Source organism: Drosophila rhopaloa, unplaced genomic scaffold (assembly GCF_018152115.1).
Source record: "Drosophila rhopaloa isolate 14029-0021.01 unplaced genomic scaffold, ASM1815211v1 contig_155, whole genome shotgun sequence".
NCBI classification, from domain to species: Eukaryota; Metazoa; Arthropoda; class Insecta; order Diptera; family Drosophilidae; genus Drosophila; species Drosophila rhopaloa.
The window spans coordinates 151,987-173,771 of record NW_025335034.1 but is presented as its reverse complement, the minus strand read 5'-3'; the positions used below and the strand labels follow the sequence as shown (position 1 = coordinate 173,771).

Below are 21,785 nucleotides of genomic sequence, written 5' to 3'. Positions count from 1 at the left end.
TGTATAATATTCACTTACTGTTTGAATTAAAGATGTTTTTACTAAACACAACCGATAAAAAATGAAAATTTAATTTGAGTTTTAACGACAATTCAACAACAACAATCATTATTGGCAATAATTACATTTTTCGACATCCACGAAAAGTATGCGTTCCAATTGTCTGTGAACTTTTTTTGAGCGGAATACTTTTTAAACAAATCGTAGGCCATCAAAGCAAATGGTTAGAGTACTCTCATTTTCCGTCATTCAGATTGAAAAATGCCCATGTAATTGCGCACTGTTGTTGTCGTGCTGGTCTGGTACAAATTGATTTACAACAATTCATTTTCGCCCGGGGCAACCGCTGTGAGACCGAAACCGACTGACCAGAACACTTGCGGGGCCACCAGTAGTCTCAGGTGTGAGTTTTATTTGTTTGGAAATTGTTTTCTCCGCTTTGTTCCCAGCTTTTTTTCTTGTTGCCCCGTTTGCTTTGTTTCGAGAGGATGAAAAGGAAGCCACACGCAGCTCGGGTCTGTTTTCCTTGTGGCCTGGCGGTAATTTTATTTCGTCCTGGCGCACTTCCATAGAAGCGCACTCAGCTTTCGCTTTCACCTTTCGGCCGAACACAAAACCAAATCCAAATCTGGCCCAGTTCGCGGCTGCTATGCAATTAAGCCACGCAATCAGAATGCAAGATGAAGGCTGTGCAAACAATTGAATTTTGGCCAGGAAAAGGGACAGTCAGTGATGGGAAAGCCTTCCATGAAATGTACAGTTCACAATGTATATATCATATATCATCTTGTATCTGAGTAAAAGACCAGCTAACAAAATATTCATCATAATTTAAATCATTTAATTTTTTTAATAAAAAGTTTAAATAGATTCATAATAATATATTATGTGAAATGGTTTTTGATTTAGACACTTTAATATAATATATTATATATAAATCTATGTATATATTATATTATTATAAATCTATTTAAACTTTTTATAAAAAAAATGTCTTTTAAATTGTGATAAATATTTTGGTAGCTTATTCTCAGAGAACACCTAGAAATAGTTTATTTTAGTGTTGTCCATGTGAAATTTTGAATAATAAAATTTAAAGATAACATTAAAATAATTATTAAATTATTAAATAAATAAAATCAAAACCATTAAATAAATTTTAAACAAGTTTTGTGGTGTCCCCCTCCCCTTCTTTCTTTTCTTTGGAAAGGGGGGGGGGGGGGGGGGGGGAAAGAAACTTTGATCACGCATAACTTCTTAACGAATGGTCCATTGAAAAATTTCTTCTACATTCGTTATAAACACAATAAAACTCATTTTTACTTTTCCGAAATATTTAAATTTTTAAAATCGTATATAAGCATTGTGGGCGTTAAAGGGGCGTGGCATCATTTAAACAAACATCCGTAAACCCTAGAATCTGCAAATTTTTTAAAGTTTAATCTCAGCTTCATAAAAAAAACCTCTACTGTAAATCTTATGCAAATGAAATAATACCTTTTACTCTACGAGTAACGGGTCAAAAAATTAATAGAAAGAAAAATATTGTAACTCAAAGATAAGGAAAATGAAAATGACAATTAGTTAACTTTTCAAAGTTCAATAATATAAGAATTGAAAATTTGCTTGTGGAATTGGTTCAACAGACGCAGGGAAGGGAAGTCAAAACATAAATTTATTGTACCTCGGAAAGGTACTTGGTAAAAGGTACCAGGATGTACCGGGAAGCACTTCCACTGGGAACAGGATGTGGGACCCAGCAGAAGCGTCGAGTTGTGAGGTGGCCCAAATGCTGGCAAAATGGCGGCCACAAGCTGCAAAGCCAACATGGCAGCTGACATCTGTCAGATGCTGTTATTCCGCTGCACTTTTAGTTGCCTTTGGGCTGCAGTCGGCCAGCAGGGCCCTCCATTCCGGCCGGATTTTGTTTGCCGAGCCCGGCTGAGTACTCACAATGGTTCACCCGGAGCAAACTGGGAGCCACTAACGAGCAGGTCCAAATGGCGACGTCGATCGCGGGAATTAAGGCTCGTAGTGGACCTTTTTTTGGTGACAGAATGGTTTTTCCACACTTTTACACTCTCCCCACCTCGTTAGCCTTTGACTTGAGTTCATTCGCAAGGGTGAATAAAAAAAATATAAATAAATCAGTTTCAGGAAATTCTCGATAGTCTTACATTGGTCAGTAAATATAATCATTTTAAAGATAATAGATTTTGATTTTAAATTTAATTTTATCTCTTTTAAATTCTTTGTTAAATGCTTACAAAATTATTTTGTTTAATATTTAATAAAATAAAATAGTATGTTAATTTCTTCTTAGTAGCTGTTAGGGCTCTACTATTAAAATAATACTGAAAATGTAAGTTTTATTTATTGTACATGGCATAAGTGTGTCTAATAAAATAATTATAATTTAACGCCCAAATGTACAATCGTAAAGCTGTTTTTCTATTCAACGACCTATTTATTACCAGTAAATATTTCGCCTTTAATAGTCGTTCAATATGAAGAAATGCTTTCTAGTTGTTGGTAAGCAAGGATAGTTCCTCCTCGCATCGCTTAAGCACTAATATAAATAGTAAAATTTGGTTTTAGTGGCATTTCTTTTTCTGCCGGACATCACTCATCCGCTGGAGGCACTGGATGACTTCGAAGTCCCTTTGGAAGTAACTACGGTGCGTGAAAATAAGGCTATTTTGGGTCCTGTTCAGCTGAAGCGCATTGAAGGAAGGACTCGTCAAGTTAAGAAACTGGCTTCCGATGAAAAGAACCTTACCGGAAAAATGGTTGAAAACTATTGCTGCTTCTGGATATACCAAGCACATCCTCCCATTCCATATACATGGAAACATATGGCTGAATACCCCTTTGATTTCCAATTTAACGGCGAGTTTGTGAAGAACAAACGCCACAATGGAATCGGTGTATTTTCACGAGAAAAGCAATACTAAACTTTAACAAATTCAAACACCAAAAAAATCTCTATTTGGACAAGCTGGTTTCAGCTGGTGTTAATTCTACATAGTATTAATTTGTAGAAGAAATAGTTATTTTTGACACTCATAAATTCTTTTTTCTGTCATAAAATTAACTTATATATACAAATTAACGTTTGTTTGATCGTATTTTTTCAAATGGGCGCTTCAATTAATGTATTCGGCTAAAAATAAATCAAAATCCGAAGTTTAAATACCTTTAAAGCTGTTACAAAAATATTATATTGTTCGATTTCGATGGTAATGCTGATCAAAAATATATATACTTTATGGGGTCGAAAATGTGCCCCTCACTGTGTTTCAAACTTTTGACTGAAATTATAATACCCTCTGCAAGGGTATAAAAATCATTCGTTTTATTAATATGTTTCTGATTTAGATAAAAAAGCAGATATCGATTTCAAAAATTTTCTTGTTTACCGCTTAAGGAGCTTATATGGCTTTTAATCTTTAATTTATATTATATCCTTGCACTATTTTCAAAATAATGATAATTTTGATAACGCTTAAGTTCCCACTAAATTTATTTAAATTCTGTAGGTGAAGTCATTAAAAAAGGAATGTAATAATTTCATTTAAAATCAAATCAGCAAGTAAATCGGGCTATAGAAATCTGGACGTGCCGACAATCGATTGTGTGCACTGTGGCGATGCATTTAATTGGGCCTGCGGCACTCGACAGCTTAACTACGGCCTGGAATTATAATTAACTTTGTCTGGCCAGCAAAACCTGACGGGGCCAAAGTTGCCTCAAAAGTTGAGACATTCGTTCGCCGACCCCCAGAAAGTCATGATTCAGGGGAAGGGGAGCGCTTTTTGTGCCTAAAAGCCTGACAGCACATAATGGATTTGACACATTATAATCAGGTTTGCATAGTGTCCTTCGCCCAGTCCGTCAGTCAGCCATTCAGTCATTCAGTCAGTGAGCCGAGCGATCCCTGGAGCACTCCTGCCAACTTGGGCGCTTTGACGTGCTCTGCTTATTTGGTCAGCAAGTTGTTGTAGTTGGCCGAAGTCCTACACTGAGGAATATTGTTACGTACATTGGAAAGTGATTTCTTGTTTAAAAGCTGTTATTCTAGAAATTTTTTCTTGTTTAAAACTATACCTTTTTGTTAATTTATTTCCAGTTTCCCATTTTGATTGATTTATAAAGTAAGTAATGAGTTCACAAAAAATTAAACATAATAAATGAAAAACTATGTATAATAATAATTAATTTTAAATCATTTTTTAGTTTCGTTTCCATTTAACTATTTTAGAAATGCTCTTTAATAGAGTCTGGTGCCAAGCAGAAAAACAAAAGGTGCTATGATCGTTATAGCTTTCAAGATACCAATAAATCTTATACTTTTATACCAATAAATCTACAAAGGTAGTATCAATTAAAATGTTGAATAGATTTAAAATAAATAACATACGACCTTCTTGACTGGTAAGTTCTTATGAGTTATATTTCTCCCCGTGTTTTAGTTGCCCGTCATCGTCGTCCTGAGAAGTTTGATAAATAAGCAAAGCGGGCCCATGTCTGGGCATTTACTTAGTTAATTAAATTCAACTTCTTCGGCCGAGGGAAATGACAGCGGAGGCAAGAGAGCAAGTGAAGCGCTGCAGGGCGAGCAGGTACCGCCCCCAAGTTTTCCATCCTTCCTGGGAAAAGTTTGCCGGCGTATTTGTTCATATCATAGGTAAATACATCCTGGACGGCAGCCTCGATGTTTGCTTTTAATTTCGCCTTTTCTTTTGCCTTTGGTTTTTAATGTGTCCGGGTGATTAGAGCGGCTGCATCCCGACCAGTTCTGACCAAGGCTATTTGCATGACTCACATGGTCTGGCCTCGGCAATTTCCTGCTCCAATGACTAATGAAAATGGTGAAAAGATTTAAATTTACCGCACTGGGAGACAAGCACACAGAAAAGGCACTTTCCTTCTGCTTCCTTGAAGGATCTTATCTCCCGCTCTCCAAATAAATTGCTCTGCGTGGGTGTGCATCTTATGCAAGCAAATAATTTCGATTTAAATCGATTTAAAATGGAAACGAATGAGAGTTCGCATTGGGAATTGGTTTTATGCAAATGCACATATGGATTATTTGCGCAAAGAAAACATTTAAGAAGAAATAACCGCATTTATTTAGTGTGTTTTAATTTATATTAAATTTCTTATAAGATGTTTAAAGTGTAGTAGTTGAAAATAGTTATGCCATTCAATTAAAAGAGATTTTGGTGACTCCGAAAAATCCTAAAGCAAAAGCAACAGCTTTTTTTCTTCATTATTCTAATTTTTTATGCATTTTTTATAAGATGTTGAAAGTGTAGTTGTTGAAAATAGTTATGACAGTCAAGTAAGAGAGATTTAGTTGACTGCGAAAACTCTGCTTCAAATAACAATAATTGGTAAGCAAACTTTTGTTAAAATAATGTTACTGGTTAAAAAAAGTGTAAAATGGCGATTTGTAATTTTTTTTTTGGAATTTGTTGTCCACCTTATATATAATGCTTACGTTACCTTATTCTTTTATAGCGAAAACTGAATAAGTTTAAAATTGATTTTGAAAATGTACTAAAATCTACGATCATAAACGACCGATAACATACAATAGGAAAATTGTAGATCTAAGTTATCGATTTGTGTCTTCGCTGAAAGGAACTGAGTCAGTGCTAGAGTTTAGTGGGGTGCTGCACCTTTAATCGATCACTCAGCTGTTGCAAACAGCTGCTTTTATTTCGCGCGCATTTTCATGCTGAAACATTGTGAAAATTTGTTTTGTTTATTTCGCAATTAAATTGATTGTTATTCACAAGTGATAAGTGCATTTCGAGATGTCGGTTCTGCTGGCGGACATAGATGCCACATGTGCGGCCTTGGGCTACAGTGATGGCCAGAAATATCAGGCAGAACCCGATGCCGCCGAAAGTCTTAAGGTATTTCATTAATTAACGACCCAAAATCATCACAAATGTAACATTTTACTGGGTTTTCAGCACCTGATTTGGATACTGCGTCGGGATCTGGACAACCACGAATATCGCCGCCATTTGGGAAGGTCCAAGGTGCTCCAGACGGACTTGGTTTACATGCTACCGGACTATGTGCACCACGAGGAGCTGTCCGACTTGCTCATCCGCCTACTGGTCATCCTGACCAACCCCACTCTGCTGCTCTACAGGGACGGTGCTCCCAAGGACAATCACGGCAGGAAGGTGTTCATGGAGCTCATTGACATATTGCAGGGCTACAAAGCAGCCTTTGCAAGGGACAAAGTATGGAACTCCCTCTTCGAGAAACTCAAGCAGGCCCTGGAAATAGTGAGTACTAGTTGATACACAAGTATATCCCAATTCATTCTGTGACTAGAGACGTAGTGAATCATGGCACTAGTCCGTCAAGTGGCAGACAAATCCAATCAAAAGGATACCAGCGAGGAGAGTTGCGATAGTGGGGAGCTCTTGAAGGATCAGCATAGCTTCTACACGTGCCTGGTCTGCATGCGCACTGCCCGCTCGCCGAGAGTGGGCTTCTGTGGCCACCACTTCTGCGGGAAGTGCATCCGCAACTGGATTCGCACACAGGGGTCGCGGGCCAAGTGCCCGTATTGCCAGTCGAGGATCGGGGAGAACACCCTCATCACCATCCGCCAGACAAAGATCACGGAGCCAACCAAGTGCTGCAAATCCATCGAGGATCATCGTCGTAGGCTGCTCATGAGCAGCGAATATGTCAGGGAACTAGCCATCCTGCCCGAAGCGGCCATGTTCCTGCGCGGCTACATCGAGTATCCGCCGGAGCCGATGCCGCGCATCAAGCCGCTGCCGCCCCAGATGCTCCTCCAGCTGTCCCGTCGTCCAATGCGGCGCACCTTCATGGACCACACGCTCCACCAGCGCGCCATGACTTTCATCATCTTGCTGTTCCTATTCGCCATGTACCAGCATGGCGTTTAGCTGGCAGCTGGGCTATATGTATATGCCTATCCCGCTGCGGCGAACCTCCAAATTCCAAATCTGGTGATGATTTCGTGTTTTGCTGTTCTGTCAAATGTTTGTGAATAGATTTTCAAAAGCCGCCGGCTTGAGACTAGTGGTTAATTAGTCTTCACTAGGGTGGGTCGATGTAACATCAATGATTATTTCAAGATACCCCCTAGAGTCTAGTAGGTCAAAATATTCTCTTCCTTATAATTAAAAGCTTATTTATTAAGATTTTTGTAGTAATTTTTGTTTTTTGAAAAATGCTTGTATCATTTATCATTCGCTTTTAAGTTTCATAAACCAATGATTGAAATTTAGGAACAATATTTTGATAGTTCCTCTTTTATAGATTTAATAATGATTCTTCTCCATACTGTTTTTTTTCTTTTTTTTTAGTATTAGGATTTATTAACTCAAAATATCTTTCATCCCTAACTATTTGTTTTTGTTTTTCGTCCTTATAAATTGACCCACCCTAGTCGGTTGGCCTCCTGTTCTAAAGCCCTGGCAATTATCGTTTGGGCATTTGCGCAACTATTCCTGTAATCTTTATAATCTATGTATTAATGGGCAAGCGGGTACGTAAAAGTTTTAATGGCCCTTGCAGCTGCCAGAAGTCAAGTTTTAGTGGGAAGAGAAAATGCTTTTCACATTGCTCATCCCCGCTTGAAGTTTGTTTTGGCCAATTCTGGCTTTATGACTGAACTCGTCTCCTTTGTGGGTTCATAACTAATTTGAACTTCATATCTAGTCGCTTTTATCTTCTTTATTTGTTCCCTGCACCCTTTTTTCTTTTATTCCCGCAAGTTGATCTGCTAAAGTTCCGAAAATGGAATTTAATTTAAAATATCTCACAAAATGAAATCAAATCTCCAAAGGGTTCCCTTTACTTTCCCGACATTCATGGAAAAAAGGCCGCAACAAGTCGATTTAATAAACACCCATGAACAGTTGGAGGTTTCCCTTTGGTGCCAATGACTACAAGGCACCTTCAAATCAAACGCGGCACAGTTGGACGCAGGAATTTCATTGCGGCCCAGACGAATCCACAGAGTCATGTCGGCACCATGTTGCCAAAAAACTAGAAAAAAACGAATAGAATTGAACAAACATCGGCGAGTCTAGGACATTGTCGAAACCACAAAGGCTAAAACTCAGTAACAATGATTGTCAATCGATGAGAGTGAGTGCAGGGTTGGTGTAGGCGGAAGTCTGCGTATTTCCAATGCTTTCAATTGATTGTTGAACAAAATAGAAAAAATATTACCTAAAACAATACCCAAAATACCCTAATAAATATTGTTCCTTTGATTTTCATTCTTGTATAAATTTATGATTTCACGGAAAATATTTACGAAAAATTAATAAAACACTTTGTTAGTGTATAAAGAAACACATTTGCCCCACAGGCATTTACCCAAAAAAATTAAAAACAAGAAGATACGGTGCCCCACTATCAAATACCGTTACTCAGGTAAAGGGAGTCGAGGAGATGGAGATAGAAACTTGGATCACGCATAACTTTTTAACGAATGGTCCGATTTGAAAAATTTCTTCTACATTTCGATACTTTTCCGAAATATTTAAATTTTTAAAATAGTATATAAGCGATTGTGGGCGTCAGAGGGGGCGTGGCACCATTTTGAAACAAACTTGCGCTGCGTAGGAACTCCTAGAATCTGCATGCAAAATGCCAATCTTCTAGCTTTTATAGTTTCCGAGATCTCAGCGTTCATACGGACGGACAGACGGACAGACGGACAGACGGACAGACAGACAGACGGACAGACGGACATGGCTATATCGACTCGGCTAGTGACCCTGATCAAGAATATATATACTTTATAGTGTCGGAAACGCTTCCTTCTAGCTGTTACATACTTTTGCACGAATACAATATACCCTTTTACTCTACGAGTAACGGGTATAATAAAAAAATAATCATTTGTGCTTTGTTCGTAATTTATGTAGGAGCTTTTGAAAATGTGTAGCTCAACTATTTTGGCAACGACAGCAATCCAAAGCAAATAGAGGGTAGATGTCCCTAACAATTATCATAAGTTAAATCCTGGTTACCGGAAAGTAAAAACGTAAATCTCAAAGATGAGAAAGCGTGCCCATCCACCAAAGCTCCTAGTCTCCACAACCCATGGCCAACTCAACGAAATAAATTCATTTAAAGCCGATTGAATCGACATTCATAACACTCCGGGGAGCAATTGCAAAGGATTTTCATAGCGCTGCGTTGCCAGCGTTGCCAAAGAGTCGCCCGAGGATTTCTTTACATTTCCATTTTTTAGGGAGTGCTTTTCCTTCTATTTGTGCCGCTTTCCTCGGTTTTCTGTTTTTTTGTTAGGTTAAATGCAGGCGAATTTCTATATGGCGCTGTCTATTTGTTCTTGTTGCTGTGTGGCTGTTGTCGTTGATAATGAATGTGTACGAGGATTTTTCCGCCGTTGCCTCTGGCGGATCCGCCCCTCCTCCTAGCTGGTGCACGCAAAACAAATATTAGTCGTAAAACAAAATTTTTTACTTCATATTAGACAAATTTTTATGAACTAGGTAGTGACTTAAAATGTTTGTATTTCTTTTTTCGAGTTGAGATAATATTTTTATTAAACACTATCAATCGGCTTGAAATCTAAACAAAACTAAAATCTTTACAAAAATACTTTTCTGACAAGAAACTTTTAAATTTATTGTTGTGATTATTTAAAAGTGAATTAAAATTTCGGTTTGACTGATTCTATATTGTATGTGTTTAGAAAATCTTATATATGTGTCATTAAAATTCTTAGCTTTAAATACTACTTGAAGTCTATAAATTAAAAGTTTAAATATATTTATTATCAAAGCTGTATCCTTACTTTCTTTTTGGATCAGCGAGGTTCGACTTAATATTAGTTATTGTCTAATTTTAATTGAATGTAAACTTCTATTATTTGTAGTTTAAATTTCCTTGAGTGTAAAGTCGTTGCTGACTTTTTATGCTATACTTCTTTATTTGCGTCGCGCCGACTTACACGCTTTGATGTATGCGCGGCGAGCAGCCAAGTGGACAGGCTGGAGGAGGAGAGCCTCCGTGCCCTTTCCTCCACTTTCTCCGATCCGAAGGAAAGCTTTCAGTTTTGAATGAGCCGCCTCCCCGGTCTCTCGGTGTTGTTGCTGTTGTTGCGTAGGGAAACCAAAAACGGAAGTCATTATTAACTTTGCCTTTGAGATGGGCTCTCGGAGTCCCGAGGTCTGGAGAACCGTTTTCCCGGCACATGGGTTGGTGTCTATGTCCGGGCGGAGGAGTCACAGCTGGCTTGTAGGCACAAAAGCCGCATTAGTTGTATTTATTTTTAAGCTCACAGCAGCAACTGTAATGTCCTGCTGAGCCCATGGAACCCCAACCGCCCAATCACCCAGCCACCCACATTTTTTGCCTCCCGAAGGCCGCACAGGCATTTCCTCTTATCGCCCACACCCTGCTCAAATTGATTTCAACTTGACTTTGTTGTGGTCCCATCGCTTGTCTTGCCCTGAGTCGGGGCTTCCGTTTTACAGTCGAGCTACATAAATTTGCAATTTAATTTAATTTAATTTCATTTGATTATTTTAACTTGACTCGCGGGATTTGGTGCTTAGATTTTTACACTGGGATTTGCAGCAACATTTTATTACACTGACGTCTGATGGCATACTTTGTCTCTCTTCTTTTAGGACTTTGCAATTCGCAGCGAGGAGCAGAATCTGCTGATTGAGCGCATCCTGGTCCTGGTGCGGAATGTCCTGCAGGTGCCAGCGAATCCGGAGGCTGAGTGCCGGGCGGACAACGATGCCAGTCTCCATGATCAGGTCATTTGGGCCCTGCACATAACTGGAATGCTGGACCTGGTGCTATTTGTGATCTCTTCGCCGGATGAGGAGCAGTTTCATCTGCACGGACTGGAAATCGTGTGCCTGCTGTTCAGGGAACAGGTTGGTTAATGACACCTAAAATTTAACTTTAGGTGCAGGATATTTAACACTAATCATGACCAATTAGTTATTTTTTAATTATGAGGGTATAATACTCCTCAAAATGTATGTTTAAATATATACAAGTCAAAAAAATAATTAATGTAAGATTACACTAAGTAAATGATATTTAACCATACGCATAGCAAAAGAGTTCGTTTAATGCTGAAAAGGTTAGTAAAAGCATAACTCAGCTTTATGCCTAGAATATCATCTCAAATTAAATTATTATTATTAAACACAAAAGCCCTACTTAATAATTCACAAGATCTGCATATAATATTCCTATATCTCTCTCTGATTTTTTATTAAATTTTTAATAAATTCACCAATATATGTTTGTTAATCCAGAGTGCTGAATCCCTGGCAGATGCTTCACTGCAGCGCAGTCTCAGCGAGAAGCAGCGGGATCAGCAGGAGCTCCTGGCTGCTCGACGCCGGGAGCGAGCTCGCCGCCAGGCTCGTCCTCCGCCGGGACGACATTCCCGCTTCGGCGGAACCTACGTCATTAGGAACATGAAGTCCGTCTCCGATCGGGACGTGATCTGCCACCAGGCGCTGGAGCGGGTCTCTTCGATCGACTTCGACCGGGAGAAGGAGCAGCAGAAGCGCTCGCATCGCCACATCAAGGAGGAGGCGCAGGTGACCCGCCGCAGTGCGTTCACCGTGAGGTGAGTCCCGCGGTCATAGCCCACTGCCATATCCATTTGTCTGCGGCCACTTCCTGCACTTTGCCTGCGGGCGATGCCTATTGTGCGGCTGCTGGTGTGGCCATTAGCATCGGAATGGTTATGGCCACCAACCGACTGGGGGGCCACATCCCGGCCATTGATTTTCGATTTTACGCTGCCAGAATAGCCGTATCCGAGGGATTCAACCGGAGCGAGTGAGCAAGCGACCGAGTGAGCGTATAAAATAATATTCAATAATAAATGAAGCCATTTCCTTTTGGCCCTTTCGGTCCCCCCGTCCCCCGTTCCCCGTTCGCCGTCCCAACTGCCTGTAATTCCTGCTGTTTTATAGAATCGCACAAACGATATTGGCTGCTAGGGGCGCCCAGGCTCTCAGGTTCCGCCTGACTTGGCCGGGCTAAACAATATCTTGGCGCCGAACGCCTCTGTCGCCGCTCCCCCTAATGGCCACCAGGTGCAGCTATTTTATGCTTCTCTGCTAACCAACAAACTACTTAAAGGATCTGCCTCCGCGACCGCAGGCCGAGCTTCCCTATCCGGGCCTTCTTGAACAGTTACAGTAAATGCATTCGGTACGGTCCCCGTTTTCTTTTTGGTAGCACAAAAATATACTCTTCTTGCAGGCGAGTGCCCACAAATAATCCATTCTGTTTTGCGAAAAAGTTTTGTACTGAAATGTATGTTCACCATAAAAAATTTGCGCTTTTGTGTGAACTAATACGGTATGAAACATAAATTCTATATTAAATGTTTGTAATAGTAAAACTTCGCTAATGTGTAGATCAGTGTTTAAAATGTGCGAATAACTTTTAATTTATTTTAGTTATATTCATTTTTGTTTAATCTATATTTTTTTTCGTATAATGTTTGATAATAATATTTCCACCAGCCCTCAGAGCATTAGCAGTTCGACTAGAAAGCCCTGAAGTTTTCCTCAATTTGTGACGGCGAGCATAAAAACCTTAGCAGAGATAAAACTGCAGCAGCAACTTGGCGGCGCCATCGGCATCGGTATTTTCAGCATCGCCATTGCCAGCGGCATCGACTTTGGGATCTCTGGCCGGCGAGGCATGCAATTTTCAAGTAAAATCCTCAAAAGGTTTTTCCCATTTTCCGCACCGATTTCGTACCGACTAGCATCATTTTTGCTTGTTAGGCGGCCAGTGTTTGGCCTGGTTTATGGGGCAAGATGCTTAGCCCTCAGTTCGGTTGGCCAAATCTTTGGGCGCCCATAAATTGATGCAGCAGAACAAATGTGACCGAAGCGACCCCGCTGGCTGTGATTAGACAACTCCGAATGTCCCATTCGACCGCAAACGAATGGCCGAGTCAGAAAGCCCAAGCACGTAGGCGCAGGAAAAGGCGAAAGTTCATCAATGTCACGTGTTGGAGCACCGTGCTCCGAACAATTTGTTAGCCAACCACAAGTGCATGTTGCAATAAGCCGACAAGGGGGATGCCAATTTTTTCTGTTTCGCCTCCTTTTTGGCATAAATTAATCCGCGTCGGCATCGATGCGTTGGATTTGTGTTTCGCCTGCTGGCAGAGATTGCTCTCCTCCGCTCGGAAGGATTGGGGATGGGTGGTTGGATGGTTGGCTGCATCTTTTAGCCAGCTTTGCACAAATAAATTGGCCAGGCCAAAATTTATTGCATCAGCGCTGCCAAATGCCGTTGCAGCGTCCGCATTTGTTATATAAACTGATAGAGGGCGTTCGCTTTCAATCAATATTATTGTGGTATAACCATTTTTCATGTCTGCCTCCCTTCCTTTAGCTTTTGGATTTTTCTCACATTTTTTCGTACGTTTTCCTGGCTTTTTCAGATTGTGCCTGCGCGAGTACTGCATCGAGGTGCTGCGCTCCGCTTACAACACACTGGTGAGGCAGGTGCGTCGGGTCCTGGAACGCAACGCCGGCTCGTCGAGTCACGATGACTCCTATCTATTGTGGGCCATACGATTTTTCATGGAGTTCAATCGTTTGAGTGGTCTACAATTGCAGTTAGTCAGGTGAGTGCCACTCAAGTGGGATTCCAACAGAGCTGATTATTTCTCGGATAAAGCCGAAAAAAGAATAGTTGCAGTTTGTCTTTGGGAACACAAAGAAGGGATATATTTCCCTCTCTAGTGATCTATTTGAGCACTTTGTCAAAAATAGGAATGGTTTCATGTAGTAAAAAAAAGCTAAAAAAGCGTTTTTTAATTTAATAAAATAATTTTAATATTAATGACAGCTTAAAAGGTATTGAGGTAAAAACAGTTCCTCAAACAAATGGTATCCAAATATATATCCAAATAAATTTGAACTGGAAATGGAAGATTAAAGGACCAACTCTTTAAGGCTTAAGATAGTTTGGCATCACTGACGCATCTTATCCAAGCGGAAAAAATTTCTAGGAAGAGGATGACTTGCCCCAGATATGCGATGTTTTTGCTTATAGTGTTCAAATGAATCGCCGCCGAGTTTCAAAGGAGATCAAGCCAAGTTTTCACAAGTGATATGATGATGCTGCTGATGAACGAGCTATACTTTTAGGGGCTAATGAAAGCTGACCTCGTCCTTTATCCAAGTCAGCAGATATGCAAATCCCGGGCACACAAGCAACTCTCTAGAACCGACTTCATCAAGGCTTTTAATCAAATTACTTTGCAACACTCTTCAAATGAACGAAATTCAACAAAACTTTTATTTTGCTGGCCGCTCTCTGTGAACATTTTAGCTCAAAGAAGCCAAATCATACTGGTGTATAAAGTTAAACGCAGCTGCCTTAAACATACCTTAAAACTGCGAAAATTAAGAAGCAACAAGTGACCCACTAAGTAGATTCCATTAATTCTAAGAGCCTGACTTAATGGAATATAAAAAAGAATTTTTATTTAAATACAAATTTAATTTGATTTATTTTTATACTTTTAAAATCTAGTTTATAAAGTTTATTATTCAGATTTCGGTTGTATTTGCAAACCAACTTAAAATTGATTGGCATGAAATGTTTTTGCCAGCAAATAAAGTTTGAATACTTATTTTGTATCTGCCGAACGGGCAATACATCATCTGAACTGCTGAGGCGAGAGAAGTGCAGAACGTTTATTTGGCAAATTTCCGTGGTTTCTGTTTTCTAGTTTTCTGCCACTTACTTTTTTTTTTTATCAAAAGAGAAAAGTGCGCAGCAAATAAACTTTAGTATGATGACAATTTCCATTGGCACTCGCACTTTTCCTTTGAGCACTTGTAAAGCGTTTTCCCAGCTCTGGCCCCCAGAAATTTCTCCAGGTCCTCCTTCACTGCGGTCACAGCACAATTTGTATGTCATTGTTCGGTCTTCGACATCAGCGCTTCGTCACTAGAGTTTTATTGCATTACTTTCTGGCGGGGGACAACGAACACATGCACAAATCAAAGTCATGACGCCAATTGTTGACCCACGGCACTTGGCCACTTTACGGAATCTGCTAGTCTGCCCTGTTCCATTTTGGAGTGCACAACATGCCCCATAATATCTTGGCCAGAGTTGTTAAAGGAACCGTACTGCAACCGTGATTTTGCGACACAGGGAAAATTACTTACTGTAATGTAAAATGTTATAAAGAATATAATATTATAACTATTAAAAAATTGTTTTAAATTAAATTATTTTATCGAAACAATCTTATAAAGATAATTGATATATTTTACTATTACAAAGCCATTCAATATGGAGATCTATTAATTAGGTAATTTCTTGTTAATCAAACTTTTTAAAAACTTGTATTTATTATAACTGAAAGACAGCTATAATTTTCTTAAAAATTCTATCGCCCAGTGTATATATTGTCCCTAGCTGTACTTTTGTTGTTTTCATTCTTGTCCAGCATGCTGTTAATAAAATTTTGCGTTCTTTATACTGTCATCCGGCTGACTTTGCTCCTCCTCCGGATCCGGCTCCCTTTCGGTCCCTTTCGCTGGCTGTGTGGTGGGAAATTTCTTTAAAATTGTTTTGGTTACTTTCAAATTAGTTTCTGAATGACAACAATGAAGCTTTGCAAAAATGTTGTCATTCCGTTGGCGCAAAGTTATCCCAGACCCAGTTTTTCCCCCATCCCGATGGTTGGCGACTCCCTCGCACTATTCTAAGTTGACTGCTCCTGCTTCTGCAGCTCCTGCTCCTGCTTTTCATTCTCAGCAATGTCCCTCTGCCTTTTATCAGACTTTTTCGTCTCATTTTCCCCTTCGCATATATACATATATATAGTACGCATCTATGTATATACTCGCCAACCATAAAACTTTCTGTTTATTTCCTCAAATGCAATTTGACGCTGCCCTCGCACCGCCCTTAACTTACTTTATCGTCTGCAATTTTCTACTGATTTTGCACTATATAAAGCATGGCATTGCTGTAATGTATGGGCTTTTGGATGGGCAAACTTTTCCAACCAGCAACCCGAAAAAAAGTGAAATTGATTTTGTCATTTTGTTTATGCGAGTGCACGTACATAGCATTGATACAGAAATCAGTCGTTAAAGTCTGAGAATGATATGGTTTTTATAACCAATGGTTAAAAAAAAAATTTTATTTGATCGCACTTAAAAATACTTTTAAACTTATTGCAGAAACTTCCTAAAGTAGTCAAAAGAGATGTCCTTGCAATGCGAAATGGATCGGACTCTTAAAACAAGCTTAATTTAATATAAAATATTTATTCCTGTATAGTCCCAAGTATTTCTTTCACTTTAAACTACTTCAAATCTATTTTTTACCTTATTTTGCTTAAGTGCACCCAGTAAAAATCTCAATTAGTTCTTTGCCTTTTACAATTTTCCGATAAAAGTTTCAACATCAATCAAAGCTATTTGCGCTTGTTTCCTTCCCCACATTATCGTGCTGCTGCTCATTGCACTTTTATTGATTTTATAATTTATTTATTTCGGTTTTTATTGCTGCTTCTTCTGCTGCCGCACATCTGTAATTAATTTGTTTTTAATGCCTCTTCAAATGCTCTCGACGTTGTCGCAAAACTTTAATGGTGGTCGTAGCAATCGTTGCGCTGCTAATTTAGCCAAGTTGCAGGCAAATGCTGCAGCCACCGGAAATGGGTGGCATGGTTGGGTGGTGCAGGAGAGGGCTAGGTGGGTGGCAACCGGAAAACGTGCGGCATGTCAGCGCCCACTGGTCCCCGCAATATTGAAGGCGAAGGGGCTACTGGAACTTAGGCTGGCTGGCGCTCAATTCTAGATTACTTAAAAATTAATTTTGTTAATGAGTTTTTCGCTGTGCGAGTTGCAAGTGGCAGACGGCAAGCTGCTTACCTGTTTTCCTGTTCCTTGTTACCAACTTTGGCCAACTTTAATGCAGAAATCTACTACTTAAATATGCACTCAAACACATCCAATCGCACCATATATGATGCTAGGTACACTCAAAGCAAAATATTTAACAATACATCAGTTTAAACAATGTAGCATCTAGATTGGCAGAAATTAGAAAATATGTCATAAAAATGCCGTACGTTCTTGTTTTCTTTACACAAATTTCTTTCTTCATATCAAGAAGCTAAGCTATGAAGCTATGAAAAATTTGTTGCATTTTTGTTTTAAAATCTAACAAAAAAGTACAGGTTATACTGTTCAATTGAATTTTGATTTACTCCAAATATCTAATAGGGACATGATTTTTATATTTAAACAGACGGATGTTTCTTGTTTTAAATGATTAAAATGTGGTTTTTGATACATAAGATTGTCACTTTTCTTGCTGTGTTCTTGTATGTAACGTAACCGTGTTGGCTTTTTCCATTTCATTCGCAGCGAATCGTTGAGCGTGCAATGCTTCCACTGGGTCCTGACGCGCATGCAACATGACATGGACATGATTGTGAGCGACAAGAAACAGGCGCGTCTCTGGGCCAAGCGACTGCATGTAGCCCTTTTGGTAAGTCACTCCAGTTCCAGATCCAGCTCCAGGTCCTTCTCCATCCCATCTCATCCTATCCTGCCATCCTGCTGCCCCTCCCCCTTCGCGGGGCGCCCTCTAAGCCGAGTGCAAAGTGTGTGTGCGGGTCTGTTGTTGTTTGCTCTGGCCCAGTAAGTGCACTTTTGGGGCACTCAGCTGCCGCTCGACGTTTGCCTTGGATTAAGCTTGCTGCCTGGCACTGGCTACTCGGCACTCGGCTCCAGTACTCAAGCCAAGCTCCACGCATCCTTTAAGCCCACCGGAATGATGGGGGAAACTTCAAATGAACAGCGAGCTTTGCCAAGGATTAGTTAAAAATGCTTGGCACCAAAGGTTCCGTTGAGCTGCAGGCTCAAGATTTGAGTTTATGTCTCACACCAATTAAATGGATAACAAATGGAATATCTGAAGTTATTAGATTCGAGACAAATTGAATGTTTAACTGGATAAAAAAATGTATTCGGAATTTGGCCCAATTTTTCATAGTCACTACTATAAAAGTATTTTTTTAATAAGTAGGTAAAAACTAATGATTAAATGGTACTCTGACCAGCTTCATTACCATTTAACAAACAAACCAAATCGACAAAGCCCAATCAGTTCTGTTTACACCAAGAATATTCGGACTGTCCACAAGGAATCGAGAGCGTTTATAATTACTAACATGTGTGTGGTCCCCATCTAAAAGCCAGATCCAAGTCTCATTACAATGCACCGCACAGCATACCCCACCTCACCCCAGCTCACCTCACCAATCAAATGCTCGAGCGTCTGTCAAGTTAATGCTTACCAATTTTTTAATTAAAGACATTCCGGGAATTGCTTCAAAGCCTGCTGGCACTGCAAAAGCTGAAGGATGACAACAACGCGCGGGCCCTTTTCGATATGTTATTGAACAACGTGTGCTATGTACTGGAGTATCGGGAGACAGTGCTGCATTTGTTAATGAACTACAATGAGGCGCACAGCACAAAGTGAGTACCCGAGCGAATAACTATTCCAACTATGCACATACATTCCGATTGGAAATAACTTGCCCTTCCGGCCATGCTAAATCCAGAAGCCTCATCCCAAAACCGAATTTGGAAACCATCCCAAACCCGGCCTGGCTGCATTTCTGATAGATAACGGCCACGACCCCGTGGCATCCGCAAATAAGCAAGCCAAACACACATCCTCTAATGGGATTACTACGAGCACTCGGTGTAGTTGCTCCCCACCGAAATATGCAGTGCGGCCTGTCAGGATATCGCCCTTTCTGCCAGGACCTCGCCCCGACAATCAGGCATTGTTTGTCTTGGCGGCATGCCTTTGTCTTGAGTCCTGCTCTGTTTGTTCGGCTATTTGCACAGATGTCTGCTGGGTCGCCAACGCCTCGTGATAGTGCTGCCAAGCTGAAGGTTTCCATATTCTATTCGAGGCAGCAGAAAACTCTACATCAAATTAAACACAATTATATTGCTTAAAAATAATTGCATTACTATACCTTAAATTGAGAATTAACACCTTATATATTTTTATTCCTTTTGGCTGTCAATTTACATTTTAACAATGTTTTTATGGCATTTTATTACTAGCCAATATATTTATTTAAATCAGTTAAGTAGTATATTATCACTAGTTTCTTAAGATGGAAAAATTTAACGATTATGCATTTCATTATATTGTTGCGCATTTTATGAATAATTCTCACACCTTTTTGGCTAATATATATCCCGACAACACTGCCCTTAAATGGAGTGAATGTGGAATGCTTATATATGCGTGTGTTCCTCCAAAAGCAGGAGTCGCCAAATGAACTAGTTGCACATTCCTCGTGCGGCGGGAATGGAAGTTGGCTAAAAGTTTAATTGATTTTACAAGCATGTGCTGCACGCGTGTTCTGGCATAAAAATTATGCCATTTGCTGGAAGCCAACCCATGTAGCGTAGTGTATTTTTTTTAGGGCAATTCGTGCACCTTGGCTGCATCCTAATTGCCGAGTTAACAGCGCGTTCACCGCACGGGAACTGAATCGAGATTATTTCAATCCACACTGCGGGTACTTAATAAATCGCTGCAGAGCATTGAATATAGTGGAGCTTCAACAGATTCAGTTGGGATTTTCATGATTTACCCGCAGGTCTAGAGTGTTTTTAACTCATTACCTACATTTTATTGAGTACATCTGAAAGATTAGGTTCATTGACACAGCAAATGCTTCATATAGACTCACTTATTTCCAGCAATTGGATAGGTATCAAAGAATATTATCGTACTTTTCCGTGCTTGCATGATTTTCAAAAAGCTATTAAAAAGAAAATAAATTCATGGGTGAGCGCAAACCCTTTTTAACTGACTTCCACTACGCAATCCATTTAGATAATTGCAATTTTTTAGTGCCGAACATGAAGAGTTAGACTCACTTGAATATTTCTAAATGGCTGCACAAATTCGCCTGTCAAACAGACTCGACTCCGAGTGCTGTATGTAGAGTGATACCTGCAATAAATGCCTGAAAACTTATTTCTGTGTCACAGACTCGAATGACAGTGGCAAAGAGATACCATGGGTCGTTCAAGTTTTTGAGCTTGTCACTCTTCATTTAATTAAATTACCCAACTTGTGCATATAGAATTCTTTTATGTGGACTTAAAAAGTTTCTCCATACAAGAAAAATGGATAAAATAAAAAGCCTTTTTAAAAAATGGAATTGGATATATTATAATACAACGTATTGAACTCGGGCCATGGCTGAAATTTGCTTATTGTATACAAAAATAAACGCAACAATTGCCAAACAATGTCGTACAAAACTAAAAGAAAGCCTGGAAGAACATGTTTTTAAAATGTGAATTAAATTAAATAATTAATATGTTGCTTTGTATTTTTACGCCACTGGGAGATGTTTTTCTTTTCATTTATTTACGGTGTTTTTCTTGATAAAGTTTCGAGTATGGGCATTGTTGTTTTAGAGTAAGCTATAAAAACACCATTGGCGACCGCAAACATAATCTTTTAAGCTGAACATCGGCCTTAAACACCATTTAAATCATGATTGATGAATGTAATTCTGTTGAATGCAATCCAATTTATTATTATTTAAAATACTTTTCTTTTAGTTATTACAATTATTGTTCCTAAATATCTTTTAAAAAAATAATCGAACTTTGTTCACATGATAAGTTGGATAATTCATCCAATTGAAATGCCTGGACTTTAGTCCGTTCCTTAAACGTTCCACTGTATCCGATGACACATAAACTGATAAACAAATTGTTGTGTGCCTGATGGGTTTTACTGTCGACTATCAACGCATCGCATCAGCCAGTTGGACGGGCTCTAGTTAGTCGGTCTGAGAGTCTGTTAGTGGGGCACTGGCGAATTCAAAGCTTTGACTAAATTAATTTAGCGCGCAAACATGGAATTGACAGAGGTTCGCAGGATGGGTTGGTTGGGTTCAGGAAACTCGTTGCGATGCCAGATACAAAACGCAGATACAGATACTGGCATGTAACTGCAGCTGTGGGCTGTCGCTGGGGCAGCAACTGTGGCTTAATTGGAGCATGATTAATGCGGAGCGAGTTGAAAATAGTTGGTTTATAGAATTAAATCGATTAAACAGTAAGTTGCGTCATCAGCGAGTTGAACAGCTTTTAATTAAGCAGGCCAATTGGCAATCATGTAAATGCTGCTGCCTTTTGAACTGCAATCAGTGTTTTGAGTATCTGACAGATTAAAGATTTTTCGGTGTCAAGATGAATAATTTATGACCCCGCCAAGCAGTCCGTGCCACCTATCTGCCTCTCCCAGATTAATGCCACCCATTTTGTCGCTGATTTGGAGGCGACAGTGATGTCCGAATTTAGGCGATAATAATAATAATAACTATTTAATATCAAAAGCATTTTAGCAGTAGTATATAAAGTTGTACTAAAAATATGGTAGATCAGTCTTTAAATAGCTAAAAATATGGTATTTTACAGCGGGCCTATAATTCTTTTACAATTATATCGAAAAGAAAATTTGGCTGTAATAATAATAATAACTATTTAATTTAAAATATAGTAGATCAATATTTGAATACTCAAAAATAAGATTTGTTAGGTCGGGCCTAGAAATCTATTAAAAACAGATAGAAAATTAATAAAAATAACAGACGATGGAAAGTATTTGATTGAAAAGCTGGATGCACCTCTGACTGCTTT

The 21,785-nt window shown here is 39.4% G+C and overlaps 3 protein-coding genes across 3 annotated transcripts in view; all 3 read left to right on the top strand.

The window, feature by feature from the left end:
* Positions 1–2,478: 2,478 nt before the first annotated feature.
* Positions 2,479–3,104, top strand: LOC108037694. The gene is made up of 2 exons (XM_017114323.2): positions 2,479–2,532; positions 2,599–3,104. The coding sequence occupies exons 1-2, from the start codon at positions 2,508–2,510 to the stop codon at positions 2,952–2,954; spliced, it is 381 nt and encodes a 126-aa protein (XP_016969812.1). The 5' UTR covers positions 2,479–2,507; the 3' UTR covers positions 2,955–3,104.
* Positions 3,105–5,714: 2,610 nt separating this feature from the next.
* LOC108037692 (protein timeless homolog) overlaps positions 5,715–21,785 on the top strand; it is a 75,208-nt gene continuing 59,137 nt past the window's right edge. The window contains exons 1-7 of the mRNA XM_044457396.1: positions 5,715–5,924; positions 5,985–6,308; positions 10,677–10,934; positions 11,325–11,644; positions 13,490–13,675; positions 17,454–17,577; positions 18,406–18,572. Coding sequence (XP_044313331.1) covers positions 5,823–5,924; positions 5,985–6,308; positions 10,677–10,934; positions 11,325–11,644; positions 13,490–13,675; positions 17,454–17,577; positions 18,406–18,572 — 1,481 coding nt within the window. The 5' untranslated portion in view covers positions 5,715–5,822. The remainder of the gene's footprint in view (positions 5,925–5,984; positions 6,309–10,676; positions 10,935–11,324; positions 11,645–13,489; positions 13,676–17,453; positions 17,578–18,405; positions 18,573–21,785) is intronic.
* On the top strand, positions 6,319–7,080 carry LOC108037693. Its single transcript, XM_017114322.2, has one exon. It carries the CDS (start codon positions 6,372–6,374, stop codon positions 6,942–6,944), a length of 573 nt encoding a protein of 190 aa, XP_016969811.1. The 5' UTR covers positions 6,319–6,371; the 3' UTR covers positions 6,945–7,080.

What these genes read in the sequence shown, in the direction of transcription:
- LOC108037694 (XM_017114323.2), top strand. Translation starts at nt 2,508, where the DNA reads ATGAAGAAATGCTTTCTAGTTGTTG. An exon ending in GAAATGCTTTCTAGTTGTTG is followed by an intron (nt 2,533 to 2,598) that starts GTAAGCAAGGAT and finishes ATTTGGTTTTAG; the next exon opens with TGGCATTTCTTTTTCTGCCG.
- LOC108037693 (XM_017114322.2), top strand. Translation starts at nt 6,372, where the DNA reads ATGGCACTAGTCCGTCAAGTGGCAGACAAATCCAATCAAAAGGATACC.